This window comes from Lepidothrix coronata, unplaced genomic scaffold, assembly GCF_001604755.1.
Source record: "Lepidothrix coronata isolate B3197 unplaced genomic scaffold, Lepidothrix_coronata-1.0 Scaffold98, whole genome shotgun sequence".
Classification (NCBI taxonomy): Eukaryota; Metazoa; Chordata; class Aves; order Passeriformes; family Pipridae; genus Lepidothrix; species Lepidothrix coronata.
In genome coordinates, this window is record NW_016690278.1 from 2,265,844 (window position 1) to 2,281,935 (window position 16,092).

Consider the following 16,092-nt stretch of genomic DNA (forward strand, 5'->3'; position numbering starts at 1 on the left):
CAATCTCACATCCATAAAGAGTGTGATCTGCCTGGCAATAACTTAATTTCACATGTAATGTACTGCAAATAACCCAATTCACAAGTAGATATAAGTGAGTCTCCACAGGGCTTCTCTGTCCCTCCCACCTTGTGCTCCTGTCCCAGTTCCAGCCAGGGCAGGATCAATTTTTAACTGAAGGGCTTCCAATCCTCTAGAAGGGACATCCAGTTCATATTTGCAAGTGAGAAACGAGTACTATGACCAGAAGTAGAGGGGTCCTGCCTCCAGCCAGGGACAGGGAGGAAAGGGACAGGTGCATCTATTGGACCATGTGGATCCAATGGCCTGGTACATCAGACCCAGAAGCATATAAGGTTTTAGTTGACACCAGCACACAATGTATCCTGATCCCATGGAGATATGTCGAGGCAAAATTTACCTCTATTTCTGTGGTGACAGTGGGATCCCAACAGCTGACTGTACTGGAAGCTGAAGTGAGCCTGACTGGGAACAAATGGCAAACCCCCCCCCCTTTGTGACTGGCTCAGACATCCTGTGCATCTTGGCACAGATTACTTCAGGAGAGGGTATTTCAAGGACCCAAAAGGGTATCACTGGGCTTTGGGAGAGCTGCTGTGGAGACACAGAAATTAGACAGCTGAATACCCTGTTTGGTCTCTCAGAGAACCTTTCTGGTGCGGGATTGCTGATGGTTGAAGAGCAACAGGTACTCATGGCTACCACAACAGTGCACTGTCAACAACACTGCACCAAGTGGGACTCCGTGACCCCCATCCATGAGACAATTCCTAAAGTGGAGAGCCAGGGAGTGGTTAGCAAGACTCACTGACCCTTTAACAGTCCTATACAGCCAGTGCATAAATCGAATGGCGAGCAGAGACAGTAGATTATTATGGCCTGAACGAAGTCACACCACCCCAAGTGCTGCTGTGCCAGACACCCTGGAACTTCAGTACAAGCTGGAGTCCAAGGCAGCAGAGTGGTATGTCACCACTGACATTGTCAATGCCTTCTTTTCCATTGCTTTGGCAGCAGAGTGCAGGCCACAGTTTGCTTTCACCTGCAGGGATGTCCAGTACACCTGGAACCAACTGTCCCAGGGTTGGAAACACAGCCCCACTTTTGCCATTTGCTGATCCAGACTGCACTGGAAAAGGGTGGGGCACCACCATGTTGACATCACCATGTGGGGCAACACAGCAGGGGATGTTTTTGGGAAAAGGGAGAAGAAAATCCAAATTCTCCTCAGTGCCAGTCATACAATATGGCAAAGTAAGGTCAAGGGACTGGCCCAGAAAATTCAGTTTTTAGTAGCAGAATGGCAAGATGGACATTGTGAGATTCCAATGGACATGATCAACCAAATAGCAGCTATGTCCCCACCAACCAGCAAAAAGGAAACACAAGCTCTCCTAGGCACTGCGGGTTTTTGAGAATGCATATTCCAGATTACAGTCATGATTGTCTCTATCAAGAGACCTTGAAGAAGAATGATTTTAAGTGAGGTCCTGAACAACAACATGGTTTTGAACAAATTGTTCCTGCAGTAGCCCTTGGGCCAGTCAGGACAGGACAAGACGTGAAAAATGGGCTCTACACTGCAGCTGGGAAGAATGGTCCTTCCTGGAGTCTCTCGCAAAAAGCACCTGGGGAGACCTGAGGATGACCCCTGGGGTTCTGAAGTTGGGGATACAAAGGATCCGAGAGTTACTACACTCCAATTGAAAAAGAGATTCTGGCAGCTTACAAAGGGGTTCAAGCTGCTTCAGGAGGGACTGGCACCGAAGCACAGCTCCTCCTGACATCCCAAATTCCCATGCTGGGCTGGATGTTCAAAGGGAAAGTCCCTTCCACACATCATTTCAAAAACAGCCTCACAGATACCTGAGACAGAGAGCACAGTACTGAGCAGGTATATCATACTCCCTATCAAACACCAGCCTCTGGGAAAACTGAACAGTACAATGGACTGTTAAAAACCACATTTAAAACAACGGGTGGTGGAACTTTCCAACATTGGGACCTACATTTAGCAGAGGCCTGCTGGTTATTTAATAAAAGAGGCCCTGCCAATCAAGCTGGTCCTGCCCCATCAAAACCTCCATGCAGCATAGAAGTGGATAAAGTTTATGTGGTGCATACGAGGTCTGTGTTAGGGAAGACACTTTGGATTAGTTCTGCCTCAAGCAAAGGCAAACCTGGGGTGGTTTCTGCTCAAGGACTTCAGTGTACTTGTTGGGTAAGGCAGAGGGAAGGGGAAACACGTGTACCTCAAGGGGATTTAACTTTTGGGTGAGAACAGCCTGTAATGTTGAATTGTATGATACTGGTTGCTGAATGACACTGCCACTGTATGCCATAACCACCATGGATAATGAGTATGGACTCCTCCAGTCCATGACATCAGTCATGAGCTCCTGATGCATCTTGCAACCAGACAACAGACAGCAGCCCTCCTGCCCTGGAAGATATCTAGTATGGATAGAACCCACAGTCATGGACTAAATGAACTCAACAGACATTTTGGAGTGACAGTCATTGACTAGGGTAATGATACCTGTGCTCATGTTTATATATACATATTTGGAAGGTTTAGGACCTGGGCATGACATAGATAGTATAGAATAAGGAGTGGATAATGTCCTGGTTCCATCTAGGACAGGCTTAATTTCTGCAGTACCCAGGAAGGGTTTACCAGTCACTGAAGTGAGACTGACAGGCCTGTGGTTTCCAGGGTCATCCTTCTTGCCCTTCTTGAACATTGTCCAGCTTACAGTCAACTGGGACCTCCCCAGATTCCCAAGACCATTCAAAAATCATCGAGGGAGGCCTCATGATGACATCAGCTAGCTCTTTGAGTATTTTTGGATAAATCCCACCAGGCACCATAGACTTACAGGGATCCAGCTGGAGCAGCAGATCCCACATAACTTCAGGGTCAACTGGGAATTTAGCATTCTCACAGCCATGGTCCTCCAGCTCAGAGCACTGTGACCCACTGAGCCTATAACTGGTGTTGAAGACAGAGGCAAAGAAAGCATTAAACATCTCTGCCTTGTCTATGTCCCTCTTTCTGAGATGACCATCTTCATCCTGTAACAGGCCAACGAGATTTCTGCACTGCCTTTTTCTACTGGTTTATTTTAAAAAACTCTTTTGATTGTCCTCCACAGTACTGGCCACCTTCAACTCCAACTGAGCTTTGTCCTCACGAATTTTCTCCCTACAGTGGCAAGCAGCATCTCAGTATTCCCCCTATGTCACCTGACCTTGCTTTCACTGGGCATACACCTTCTTTTTTTTGCCTTAGCTCCAGAAGATCCCTGGTCATCCAAGGCGACCTTCTGCTTCATCTGCTTGACTTCAGACATTTTGGATTTGCCTTCTCCTGTGCCCATAGGACGTGGTGCTTAAAAAGTGACCAGCCCTGATGGACCCCAGCACTTGCAAAAGCATTTTCCCAGGGGACCTTACTAACTAGTTGCCTGAGTAGCCTGAAGTCTGCTCTCCCCATGTCCAGGCTTGGACTCCAAAACGAACTCTGAGAGGGGCTGGAGCAGTCTCTCCACCTCCTCCCCTCCTGCAGAGGATGACAGAGGTGCACACTGGAGACGCCTGGGCAATGTGGGTCCAGAGTGTGGAAGCAGAGCACGACAATGAAGGAACAACCCTTCCCAAGTCTCAGACTTGTCACTGAGGCTGCACAACAGCCTCCCATAGCCTGGGGGTAGAATGGGTCTGGGTGGCTGCCAAGGGCTCCAAAATGCTCAGCAAACCACAGCTTGTCAGTGAGCCAGCAGCAACAGGGCTGTTACCTTTCACTCTCTGCAAAGTGCAAGGCAGCACACCTCTATTTCCCCAGGCTTTGGGAGATGCCCTGTCCCTGGCTGCTGCTGCACGCTCAGGGCAACAGTAGCTGGCAACTGCTGCAGCTACTCCTGAAACCTTAGAAAAACCCTGGCTTGTTTAAGTCCCACACGAGCCTGGGCATATTTTAGAGAAGGTCATGACTATTAATATTAACAGGAGACCTACTGGGAGCAGAAACCTCCTAAATACGGGCCACAAAGCAATTAGGTGTTGGGTTTCACAATTTAGAAGGAGGGTATATTTAGCATCATGCTTCAGGGCTGCTAAAACCTGGAAGGAGCAGCAGACCTCCCACTGCTGCAGCAGCAAGCACCCTGTGCTGCGCGGGTGCTCCAGCCTGGCTCTGCTCTGCCTGCCTTGGGAGCAGGCAGTTCATGATTATGCAGGCATGTTTCATTTCCACTGCCTTCAGCAGGCAGGACTCTGGGGTTTCCTTGCTCATGGGGTCTGCCACGCTCTCATGGCACCAGTAACCCCTGGAAATGCACTTGCAAAGGGACTGAGAAGTGCATGCACAGCTCCTAGATTTGTTATCAATAGAAAAAAGCAATATCCCATTTAAGTAACCTCAGCCAGACGATTTAAACTCATTTTAAATCCCTTTAAACACCGGGACACAGCAACTGTGCTAACAGGCCACTGCTACACAAAATTGATGTTTTGCCTTCTGAGAAAAAAAGTACTGAAAACAAACATTGTTGAGGCTTGATTCCAGCATAAAAAGGAAGGAAAATTGAAGGGCTGGGTTTTCAAACACTCATGCTGGCAGCTACCAAACTCTCAACAGCATTTTCCACGTGGAAGCTTTTGCTGTTCTGCCTCAGGGAGACATAGAGAGGGGGGCTGCTGAGCCACATCAAACCCTGCCTAAATTTAGTACACTGAAGCCAGGCAGAGCAAGCTCCAAAATGCATCAGCCAGAAAGTCTGTACAGATCAGCTGTGAGCAACACCCTAATTCTCCAGCAGTACGTGGCAGACCAGAACTCCCCTGCTTACTGTGTGACTGGTCACTTTTTTCCATCTCTTCTGATCAAGGACCATCTCTCAGCAGGTCCACCCAAAGACTTCCCTCTCCAGGAAATGACGCCATTTCAGTAGCACCCGAGTATGGCAGCACACCAAGACAAACTGAAGAGAAAAGCTCTGTCCCAAAAATGCATCACATCCCTCTCTGCACTCTCTCAAGTCCCCACAGGACAACCACTCCAATCAGGACAACGGTGCCAACAGCACTGTTGCTAAAACAAGAACATAAAGTCTGCAAACGGGCTTGTACCTGAGCGAGCAGTCCAGCGTCATGCCTGTGAAGTCAAAGAACTTAAGGTACTCTTCGGCCACAAGCTTGCTGAATTCATTGCTACAAAAAAGCAAAGGAATAAATAAAGGTTATCATTAGAGAGTGAAACCCTTCTAGAACCGGCAGAGAGAGTAACGTGGCCAAAGGCCTCATATCAGCACATACTTTTTACCCAAATGCTTTGCCACATCAGAGCGTTTGAATCTGTCCAGATGGTAGAGGCGCTTAGCCAGGCGCCTGGCTGCTTCCAAATTGCTGCTGCTGCCATTGCTGAGATCGTGGCCAAGGGCTCCAGTGGCATCTTTCTCCTGAAGTTCATTGCTCCCCATGGCAGCACTGGAGTCTAACACCACATTCTGCAGCTCAGCATCGCTGTGAGATGAAAAGAACACGGAAAACAGAAAAATAAGGTAAGATAACATTCCAGTTTCCTCTTAGGATAGCAGGCAATTAACAGTACAGAGGGAAGATTACACAGTGTAGTAAATTGCACTTAATTGAAGGAGCAGTGTAGAACAGGGACATTTATTCAGCAGCCACCAGAAGTTAAGAGTGTTAAACACAGAGAGACAAGAACTGGCTTTCTGACTGTGGTAAGCGTCTACCACTTGTGCTAACTTCAGAGAGAGCTGTTTGCTATTATCAGTCTACAACTGCACCTGAGAACACTGGTTCTTCATTTGCTTCTTGCACTAGTATTTTTTAACCCAACTGCTTGTTTGGTTTGAAGAGGCCCAAGTAAAAATCGGCCATTAGCCAATTTACAGGAGAAATGCATTGATTAAGCCAGGGTGTTCAGTTACTCCGAGCTGAGTCAGCACAAGTCCCTTCCTCATTCTTCTCCAGTTGCCTGGAAACAATACAATTCCCCCAGTCTAAAATGACATCACCAGAATTCTCAGTGCCTTCTGTGTTGCCCATGAGCAGCGGACATCCCATGGGGAGGGACTGCTAGAAAAAGCAGGACTAGGAGGAAGGAACCCAGTTTGGGGAATGAGAGGCACAAGCCATCCACGCCAGCACCCGGAGAACTCCCTGTTTTCCTCCTGCTCCCTCCTGGTGGCAATTATTTCCCTCATCAGCTGCTCAAAGCCAGGATGTTCAGCATGGTAATCCCAGGGCACTTTAGATAAATCATGCATTTATAGATTCCTCCCACCACTACTATAGCAGGAAAGCTCTGGTGAGCTTTCCTTCTCCCATCAAAGAGGCAAGAGCCCGCCACACCAAAAAGCACACCCCCACATACACATCCCTGCATACAGGCAGGCTTTTAACTTTAGAAAAACTTCTCTCTGACACTGGCATGAAAGTTCTTGCAAAAATCTCAGCACTGTGTGTGTGCACTGGACAGCATTTTTATTTTTTAAAAATACTACATGGAAATTCTTTCTACTAAAACCCCATTTACACAGGGCTAATGAATGATCAGCAGGGGTCATGCACAGGGCAGATATGAGTGGAATGAGTTAAAGATGACTTTAAATACATAGCACTTTAAACAACATACCACAGCTTCATACACCACTGTAATCTTCAGAGTTAACAAGCCATGGTTAAAACAACTATCGCTGTGCTCCAGTAACGATTATATAGCCATTTACTCAAATATCTGCTAGCCACTTATTAACCCTTTAAAGATGAGATTTTCATATAAAGTGAGCTTAAAATAAAAATATTTGGCATTCTGCATGCCTCCTTCCACACTAATCATCGACCTGTGTCCTACCTTTCTTCCCATCCATGGTTTAAGAGAAGGAGGTATGCAGTGCTCCTACGGAAAGGAACATTTTATCTGTTTCCATCCTTCCAGTGCTGCTAGAACATTATAAATATCACACATCCACACTGTGGGTAAAACTTTTTTTATCAAGTATCAGGGAAAACAGAAATCTAGCTTGTTTTGCAAGTACTGGGGATTTAATTTTGCATTTGCTTTAGTGTAAATAAAAAGGTGCTTTAACGAAAGGGGGTCAGTCTCAGTGCTCTGAGCAGGGAATTAATACTGTAAATACAATTCCAACAGCATTAACATCACTGACCATCGGCTATCCTAGAAAGAAAAAAAGCCCCTCCCGACACTGTGGTTGTGGAAAATGACTCCTCAGCCCTTTCCAAAATCACCAGCCAATGTCTGAAATTCTCTAAATTTGGTCTGCACCAAACCTGTGAAGAAAGCAAATTCCAGAGTCCTCTGACACATGCCCCAGTCAAGGCCTTGTCCACTGAAATCAGGCACAACTGGTTCCAAATTCCCAGCTCTAACAATTCACAAAAGCAAGGGATAACCAGGTGAGCTAACGCCATCTACAACAGCCTTTCACGTACAAATGCCGCTTCAAAAGCCATGCCAACTCACAGAGCCTCGCTCATAAATCACAGTCCTCTTTCACCACTGCTCTTTATTAAAGGCAGTATTTATAGCCCTGAAAGATGGCCAAAGCTGACAAGAAACATCTGCACCCTGCTAGGAACCAGTGCACTAACGAGAGTCAACGTTACCACAAACCACCACAAGTTTAGAAAGAACGGAAGTGCCAGCATCTGGCACTTAGTGAAATAAACAGTACGGCAGCTCCCAGCTTCTGTTCTGCCTCTCAGAGCAGTGGCTGGGAGAGAAGGAGGAACACCCTGCAAGGAGGAGAGTGCGCTTTTTACCCTGCTCACCAAAAACTAGCCAACAGGGCTTCACAAGAAACCTTATCTTCCAACCTCCCTTATTTAAAACTTCATCCCGACTGGTGGTCCCCGTACACGTATCAAAGAATAAGGGATGCGTCCTTCAGTTATTCCAACAGTTAATCTGACAGTTGATTAGCTTATTACTTAGTAAGTACAAAAAGGCTGTCACATCATCCATATATGTTGACTGTAACATAAGCCTCTCGTTCAGGGGAAATGACAGATTCTTAACATTAAAGTGAGACTTCAGTTCTCAAGTGTTTTAGGTGGTGAGAAGCCTCAGCGCTCACACCACTGAGGGATTAGGAAATGCAGATGCCCTGTGCATGACTATGTAGGCTGTCTTCAGGAAGAGACGTTTTAATGGGGTCCAAAGGATGTTACTCAGGCGAAAGGCTGACCTCTCTTCTTATTTTCAAGACTCTCAAGGTGCACCATTTTCCATCTGTGCCTCAGTTTACCCAGTTGTTGAACTCAGCAATACTTCCCTCCCCCTGTAAGGTGCTTATATAATGAACTCTAATCAAGAGCTAGGAGCAACCAAGCCTACATACAGGTCTCTCTTCTGCAGTCTACAGTTTCTACACATAAAGAATCCACAGCAGCATTACCATCAAAACAGAGCCAAGAAAGGGCTTTGTGATGCAGAGCAAGACTGTACACGGATTTTTCATGCAGCTTTACTCTTCATCATATAATAATGAGAAAACTCCAACAAAAGCAGCCTGAAAAATGTAACAGATTACATTCCACCTAATCCTAGACTCAAGGCCAAAAGCGACTGTAGTGATATTACTAGTAATTGCCTGTACAGCAATGGCTCCTGATTTTTATCCAGGGATACTTATATTAATCTCTGCTATCAGCAAACGGAAAGCAGGCTACAAAAATCCCCATACCTCTCCGGTCTCATAGCACATCAGCTGTGGCCAGAAACCAGGTCCTTAGACCTTCATATTTCCGTCCCCAGCAATACACTCTTGCTGCATCCTTGCTCCTTCTGTCAAAGCACCTGTGTGTTTGCAGGGAACGCACAGAGGATGTGACCACCATATCCAGCAGAAATCACAGCAATTCAATAAACAGCTGCTGTGGTAAATTCAATGCTTTCTAACAACAGCAGTCACCACTCCACACTCCTGGATGAGACACGGGCACACTGTAAGCTCCATAAAGCTTTCCCATAACAGTTAAGCAGAGCCTGAAACATTTTATACTGTTTTCTTCATTTATTCCATTATTGATAGTTCTACAGTGATTTAGCTCCCAATGTCAGCATATCTCAATCTTGCCATGTACGGCACTTTAGCACACCTGATCTGTTCTAGAATATTCTAGATTCACTTACTCCCCCCTGCCTCCCATCCCAGGTTTCACCAAAACTGAAACTCTACACAGCAATGTATAGTTGAGGAATGGCTGCAACTTCCAGCAAAAAACAGAGCAGGGCCAGCAACTAGGCTGCAAGTGGAAACCTCGGTCTCAGCATGTGCTGTTTCAGATGCCTTAAAAACCTTGAGATGCTCTTCATTTTTTAGCAAATCCATGGAGAAAAAAAACTCTGTTTCGTCCCAAGGAAGAAAAGCACATCAGCGTTTTGCTTCATGGGAGCAAGAGCTCCGATCCACCATGGACCGACTGGTCCAGCTGCTAACAAGGAGGTGATGTTCAGAGGTGATGCCACATCCGAGTGGCAGGGTGTGACAACTCAGCCTAAGTGCTGTCCTCCTCTCAGCCACATCAGTGATCCCAGCATGCCACCGCCTGCCATTTTCACCAGACTGCTGCACAGCATATGCTGTGTGGCACATGGACTCCTCTGGGTGCACATGTTCCTTCCCCAAGGAACACCAATTCATCTGGAATGCACTTCTGGAGGGAGGACACTGGGTGCACGGATTGTACACGGAGCCTGGACAAGACAAGCCTGGGGCTTTCACAATCTTTTTGGAAAGAAAGGAGGAGGAAACAGGAGGAAAACCAACTTTCTCTCTCAAATAAATGTTCACACCTTTAACATCAGCTCCTCTCCAAGGCAGGCCTGTGTCAGGCAAATACAGTAATGATTAAAAGTAAGGAAGGGTGGGGAGGCATTCTGGCACACTGAAAGTAGGGCCAGAACTAATGTTTTCGGCAGGGGTACAGCATCCACTGAGGAGCCACACTGGAGCTGATAATCACCCTCTGCAGCACAGTGCTGGTCCTGTTGTTTTAAATGCCTTTGCTTCTAGCCTTCTCCTCCTAGTTCTGAAACAGGAAGGCAGTCCCTGAACCATCACCATCAACACTGGCTCTATTTCTAATTCACCAGCCCCTCTAGAAGCAGTTCTCACCTCGAAGTGTGGCAGGGACATCGAAAAAGCAGATGTGGATGTTCAGCCAGTGACAACCTTCCACATTTCAGAGCCAATAAGAAATAAGCAGTAGCACAGGCTGAATTTTGTTTCAAGGGAGCTGAAAAGCTGTGCTTGAACAGCCAGGCTCTGAAAGGAGTAGCCCCACTGGAGAAAGCGAAGAAATCCCATCAGCAGTGGGATGGGATGTGATGAGTCAGTTCCTGCTACAAATGACCCGACCACACAAATGGGCTGGGAACGGCTCTGCTGCAGCTTTACTGCAGCTCCAAACCAGCTTCTTTGGGGTCAGGAGAGAGTGAGCACAAAAGCACTTGGAGCAATGATCTACCTTGCCAGTTATCTTCAGCTCCAGGGCTCTTTCAAGAAACAACTGTAGGAAGGGGAGAAAAATAATAAAAATACAAATAATGCCCCTTCCTAGCAGATGACTCAGTGTGCTATTTTACTCCAAATGGTTTAATCAGCTTTGAAGTCCTACGTATGGATTCTCTTCAAAGACACGCTTTGAAGTAGATTCCTCTTTGAGGATTGACACAGCTGCACTTTGCTGCAACTCAGTTCAGTGGGGGTCTCACAAGCACAGCATCAGCCAGGACACACGAAGAGAGGACTGCTTCCACAAGCCAGAGCAACCACCAAGCATCCTTTAAAAAGTACCTCAGCTTTGTCACATCACACAGAGAGGAGCAAAGTTAAAAGTAACAAGCCCTGTAATCTCCTAACGGTTATCAATAAAATACATATGCAAAGTCAATTTCAGGGGCCGAAATGCACACACTGCTGCTTAAAAATAACCTCTTGCTTCCTGTAATCATCGGCCTTTTTCTTTGATTAAAAGAATTCCAGCCGATCACAAAAAAAGGGAGGTAAGAGCTAGAGCATTCAGAAAATGCCATTTCTCGTAGGCTTGCATACAACCAAACGCAGTCGTCGTCATTACAGGATCACAGCATGAGGACAAGAAGTCCTGCCATATGCAGGGACAGGATTGCACTCCTTCTGAGAGACAGCATGTCCTTTATTACACACACACGCTGGCCCGTTGCCTGAAGTACAAATGTCTTGCTAAAAATACTTTAGGTTTGATTCCCTTTTGACCTCAGGCTCCTTACATCGCTGTGGCAAGGGTTAGCGGTCATAAAGGGACTCTCACCCCATTAATGCCACCATGCCTAGAAAGTGAAAACCTGACCCTTGCCACAGAGGGTATCCAAGGGCTCCCCCTGCAATGGATGTTTCTGACAGATACAGAGACACGTAGACTGGTCTCCTGAATGCAGCAGGATGGTCCCATGATCAGGATCTGACCCACGTGCCCCCAAATATAAACAAAAAAGAGATCCAAAAAATGCACTGCAAACCCATGAGCTTGCTCAGAAAACACTCAGTCTCAGTGTATCAGTAACCCTCAGGCTCTCCCCTCTGAGCCCACCAGCTCCAGGTGTCAAGAGCCATCCCTGTGCTCAGCACCAGCATGACCTTTCCCCACGAGGCTCCTGCAGAGTCTTACAGGACAGGAGCAAAACTGGGAAGCCACAGAGTATTTCCCCCCTCGTTGGGCTCAGTTTAACTGTTTGGAGACTGGCCTAGGGAGTGCATATTAATGGGGCAGCTGGTCCTCCCCAGCTAGGAGCCAAACAGATGCATAAAAATACAGGTGTGTACACCTTCTGGTGTAAAGATGTGCAGAGGGAGCACTTCAGCACTGGCACCAGTATCACACAGGAGCTTTACACTGAAACCACGCAGCAAAATGAACCACCTGTCCTCCAAAAGAGTAGTGAATAACAACAAAAGACAAGAGTTCCCCAGTAAAGATAAAACAACCCCAAACAACCCACAGCTCACCAGCTGTGCTAGCAAGGAGTCTGCACGCTGTGTGCCCTGTTCTTCTCCACCGCTGCTCCAGCATCACATCCGAAGCTATACATGCCTGTACGCCTCCCTGCCAGCTGCCAGGCTCTGTCTCTCTCTATCCCAACAGACAGACGGAGGAAGAAGAGACTTAACCAGCAATAACATGGAGGGGGGGCTTGACTAGCAGCCAGTCGTGGCTAATGGATGAGACACTGCTGCGCTTCGGGACCGGCTCAGAGCTGGCAGAGACGCCTCGGTTTTGGTGAATCAAGGCTTCCTGACCTAAATGGCTTTGACTTTAATGGAGATATGCCAACAGATGCCAGCTTAGAAGCTGAGCTGCTGAAAGCTCTATACTGAAGCGCTTTGTGTAGAGAACTGATCAGCTGCTTCACTTTTTTTTTTTTTCTTTCTCTTTTCTGTCTCTGTCAGCTCCTGGATTTTTGTTTTGTTTGTTTTATTTTCAGAGGAGGCTGGGAACTGAAGAGGCAAAAAGTCAGCAGTCTTTTTTTTCTCTAAAACAACAGTTTATTTAGGAACTAGAAGCAGCTTTACAAACTCTCACTACACTGGCATTGCAAGCATCTCACCAGACAGAGCAAAGGCAAACTCTGTACATTGTCTCTCCAGAACCTTGATAAAGTGATGCCACCTTCCTGCAGGGAGTAGCAAAGTGAACAGTGTGGCTTAACATTTTTGAAGTTACTGTGCTGTGCAATAGTGGGGCAAATCCTCAGCTGTCAAAATGCCAGTGGTGTCAGAAATTTGCCCCTGTGGACTGTGCCAGTTCATCTGTACCTGGATCCAACATATCCATGCCAGCACATGGTGCTTAGTAGTGGCTCAGGAACTGACAGATGTGCCAGCAAATGGGCTCCAGCACTTGTCTGCTTGCTCACTAGCTGCAGACGAATCTGATGCATTCGGTCTTCTAGGACAACAACCAACGGCATTCCTCTGAATAAGTTTCTACATCCTGGGCATATGGTTGGCAGCAAATATGAAATACTACCTTCTGAAAGCCCTATGTCTCCTAGGTCTCAAAGTTTGTCATGAGCTGAGGCATGTTTGAAAACCACCCACTCAGGAACACAGGGATCTCAGCAGATTTCATACGGAGTGAAAAAATTCAACCAGGTCACAAGGTGAATCTTCAAAGGGGAAAAAAGCTCTACCAGACTGCTGTTGAACAGATCAACAAAATGAATGTATGAAGATTACATGTTGGATATCTACGTATTGAGTCTCATATCTACACTGAAAAATCAAATACAAGCTACCTTGGACAAAAATACCAGTGTACAAACCGAAAATCAGAATTATAAATGGCATGCAGGATACTGATAAACGGGGAGGAAACTTAAAGAATCAACCTGGAGAAAGGAATCAAAACTGGGTTTATTTGTCAACAAAGTTTATTGTCTCAAAGAAGGAATGGGCAGAGTGCCAACTAAGAAACTGCTGGAAATTATCCATATGCAGAAGAAATAAAACCATCACAGGAACTCCTATAAGAGGCCCCAACAATTAAAAGTAACCTGGCACCCTTGGGAATTGCAGTCTATGTTCTTGTGCTTTTATTCTGAGAATCACCAGATTGCTTTAGGGAGTTTGTTTTCTTCCCCTCTTGAATATATATGTGACTAAATTTGTGTTTGCAAATCTAGGGGAAAAAAATAACAGGACTTGCAGAATTTGCTGAGCACCAGCAGTTCTTTGAAGATGATGGCAGGTGGAAAATATTTAGCATTTTTGAGGATTAGGAGCTGCAGTACAGATTTTTTTTATCTTCTCTCTGGATTCAGAAAAATCTTGGGCAATGTCCTACCAAAAGAGACCACACCTTCCCAACTCAGGAAAAGAAACGCCTTAAAATTTTTTGGTTTGGTGTTCTTTTTTTTTTTTTACTTTTAATTTCTTATTCTGACTCGATCATATAACAGGAGAGCCTGCTCTAAAGAGTGAAGTAAAAGGAACAACTAGAAGAAATTCTGTCTTTAAAGTCTGAAAGTACAAGGATGGAGATCATCATAGAGAGAATTTCATACTTCACTTCTAGTCACACTGATGCTCTATACATAGAAAAGATAACTCACTTTTCTCTCTGGTATATTTTACACTTTGGAAATACATCCCTTTCATCCCACTCTGACTTGGTGTAAATGGTTACACCTTGTCCAGGCAATGCAAACTCGGGCTCAGTGTCTGTGTAGCACCTTACAAAGTTTTCCTTATTGCCTCTGAGAGTAAGAACAAGCTCCCATATAGGATGGCTGAGCCTTGCTCTGTCTTAACACAGCCCTCTGGCTTGAGAAGGGAGGCGTGCAGCACCTAGGGCATGGGTGCAACAGTGGGGACTGCATGCCTCTGCAAGGGCAACACAGAGACAAGGGCACCAAGCACAGCCCAAATGCAATGTCCTTATTGCCGCTACAAAGCTTCATTACACTGGCAACCTGTGGGTCAGCACACTTCACGAGGATCCCGTGGTGCCCTGACACACAGGAAGGCTGACCCTTAGCCCTGAAACCTCACACACTACCCCTCCTCCCCCAGTCCTCCCACCTCCTCCTGTAGAAATTTAAGACTACTTCAAACTGCAGAGATTTGGGGCTTTTCCCCCAGAGGACTGATCACTGCCTACCTAGGAAAGAGATTAAGCCCCTCCCAAAGACACAAAGAGCTGGGACTACTCCCAAAGGAAGGCAAGCTGCACATCTTTCTCCCCCAACCATCTCTCCTCCACTGACCAGGCAGAAAGGGCACCTAAGCTGTGCTAGGAAAGAACTACTTGCAAAAGCAAGCCATCTTGCCATTCAGGAAGACGTGGGGGCCAGCTGACATCCCCTTGCCCTAAGGAAGCGCAGCGAGTGCCTGCCAGAGCCGGCAGGTCCCTCGTACAGCTCTCGCCAGGACTTACTGCGTTTAACCACGGCCAGCAGCTGACAGGGAGGAGGACAGCAGGGATGAAACCTCCAGACACCCAGGAGCCATAGGAACTTGCAGCCCGCAAGCGTCTAATATCTTTTTTTCCTCCTTTTTTTTTTTTTTTTTTCAGTTCTGAAGGCATGTGACCGGCCTTCACATACCAGAGCTGACCCCTCCCAAAGCCTGCGATTTCCTAAGAGCCGAGAAGGATGTTACCCTCCCGCTTATTCATTACAAGACCAGGTTTCCTTGCCCTTAACGCATCAAAACCTCACTCCGCCCAGGGTCCGCGTGTCAGCACCGCACCGGATCCCTCCGGACAGGTGCAAAAGGGGCCGTGGTGCTCAGCTACCTGCTATGAGGAGGACATGGCCACGGGGAGACCAGGCTCTCCTAAATGGCACACGGCTTTCAGTTTTCCAGGTGTAAAAGCACCAGCTCTTTGCTCTCACATCCGCCGTCCCCTTCGGCACTGGGCCGGGAAAGAGCTGCACGTGTTTCACACTGTTCCCCCATAAACCAGCGCTGGCACTGGGAAGCTCCCTCCCCACACACTTTTCATGTCACCGAAACACCACGGCACAGGGCACTGCTGACGTTTTGGTTTCGGTTTTTGCTCGCCCGGGTTGGCAGCGCCGTTTCTGGAAAAAAGATGGGGCTTATGCTCCTTGCCCGTCCCGCACTGCCACGTTGCCTTGCTTTGCTCCGAAATCCCTCCACCCCTTACCACGCATCTCAACACAATTCCCCCCCCCTTCGCTTTGCACTTGCCAGTATCCACATGCAGAGACCCCACAGCTGCCCCCACCCCTATGGGAGGGGCTCCTCCCGCCGCTCTCCTGCCGGCACCGCCCTCCGGAGCCGGGGCTGAGAGCGGGGGGAACCGGGGAGCGCTCGGGGGGAGCCCTTGGGGGACCCCTCGGCCGGCAGCGCGCAGGGAGCGCAGGGTCAGGCACGGCGGGGCGGAGGGCTTGCCTCCCCTGCCTCCTGCTTCTCCTCCTCCTTCTCCTCCTCCTCCTCCGGGAGGGCTGGACCACTGCGGTGGGTGCCCCCCGTTGCTCTGCAGCGCCAGGCAGGCGCTACGCGTGAGGAACTG

General features: G+C 47.5%; 1 protein-coding gene across 6 annotated transcripts in view; it reads right to left on the reverse strand.

The window, feature by feature from the left end:
* The window catches only part of PSD3 (pleckstrin and Sec7 domain containing 3), a 110,217-nt gene that overhangs the window by 59,746 nt on the left and 34,379 nt on the right, over window positions 1–16,092 (reverse strand). For 4 of the 6 annotated variants that reach the window (XM_017822468.1, XM_017822470.1, XM_017822469.1 and 1 more), the window contains 2 exons: window positions 5,338–5,544; window positions 5,152–5,232 (listed from right to left, as the gene is read on the reverse strand). In XM_017822468.1, the coding sequence (XP_017677957.1) occupies window positions 5,152–5,232; window positions 5,338–5,544 (288 nt within the window). Of the gene's footprint in view, window positions 1–5,151; window positions 5,233–5,337; window positions 5,545–12,059; window positions 12,176–14,988; window positions 15,334–16,092 lie in introns of those variants that run through there. The other 2 variants (XM_017822472.1, XM_017822471.1) reach the window with 2 other exon arrangements.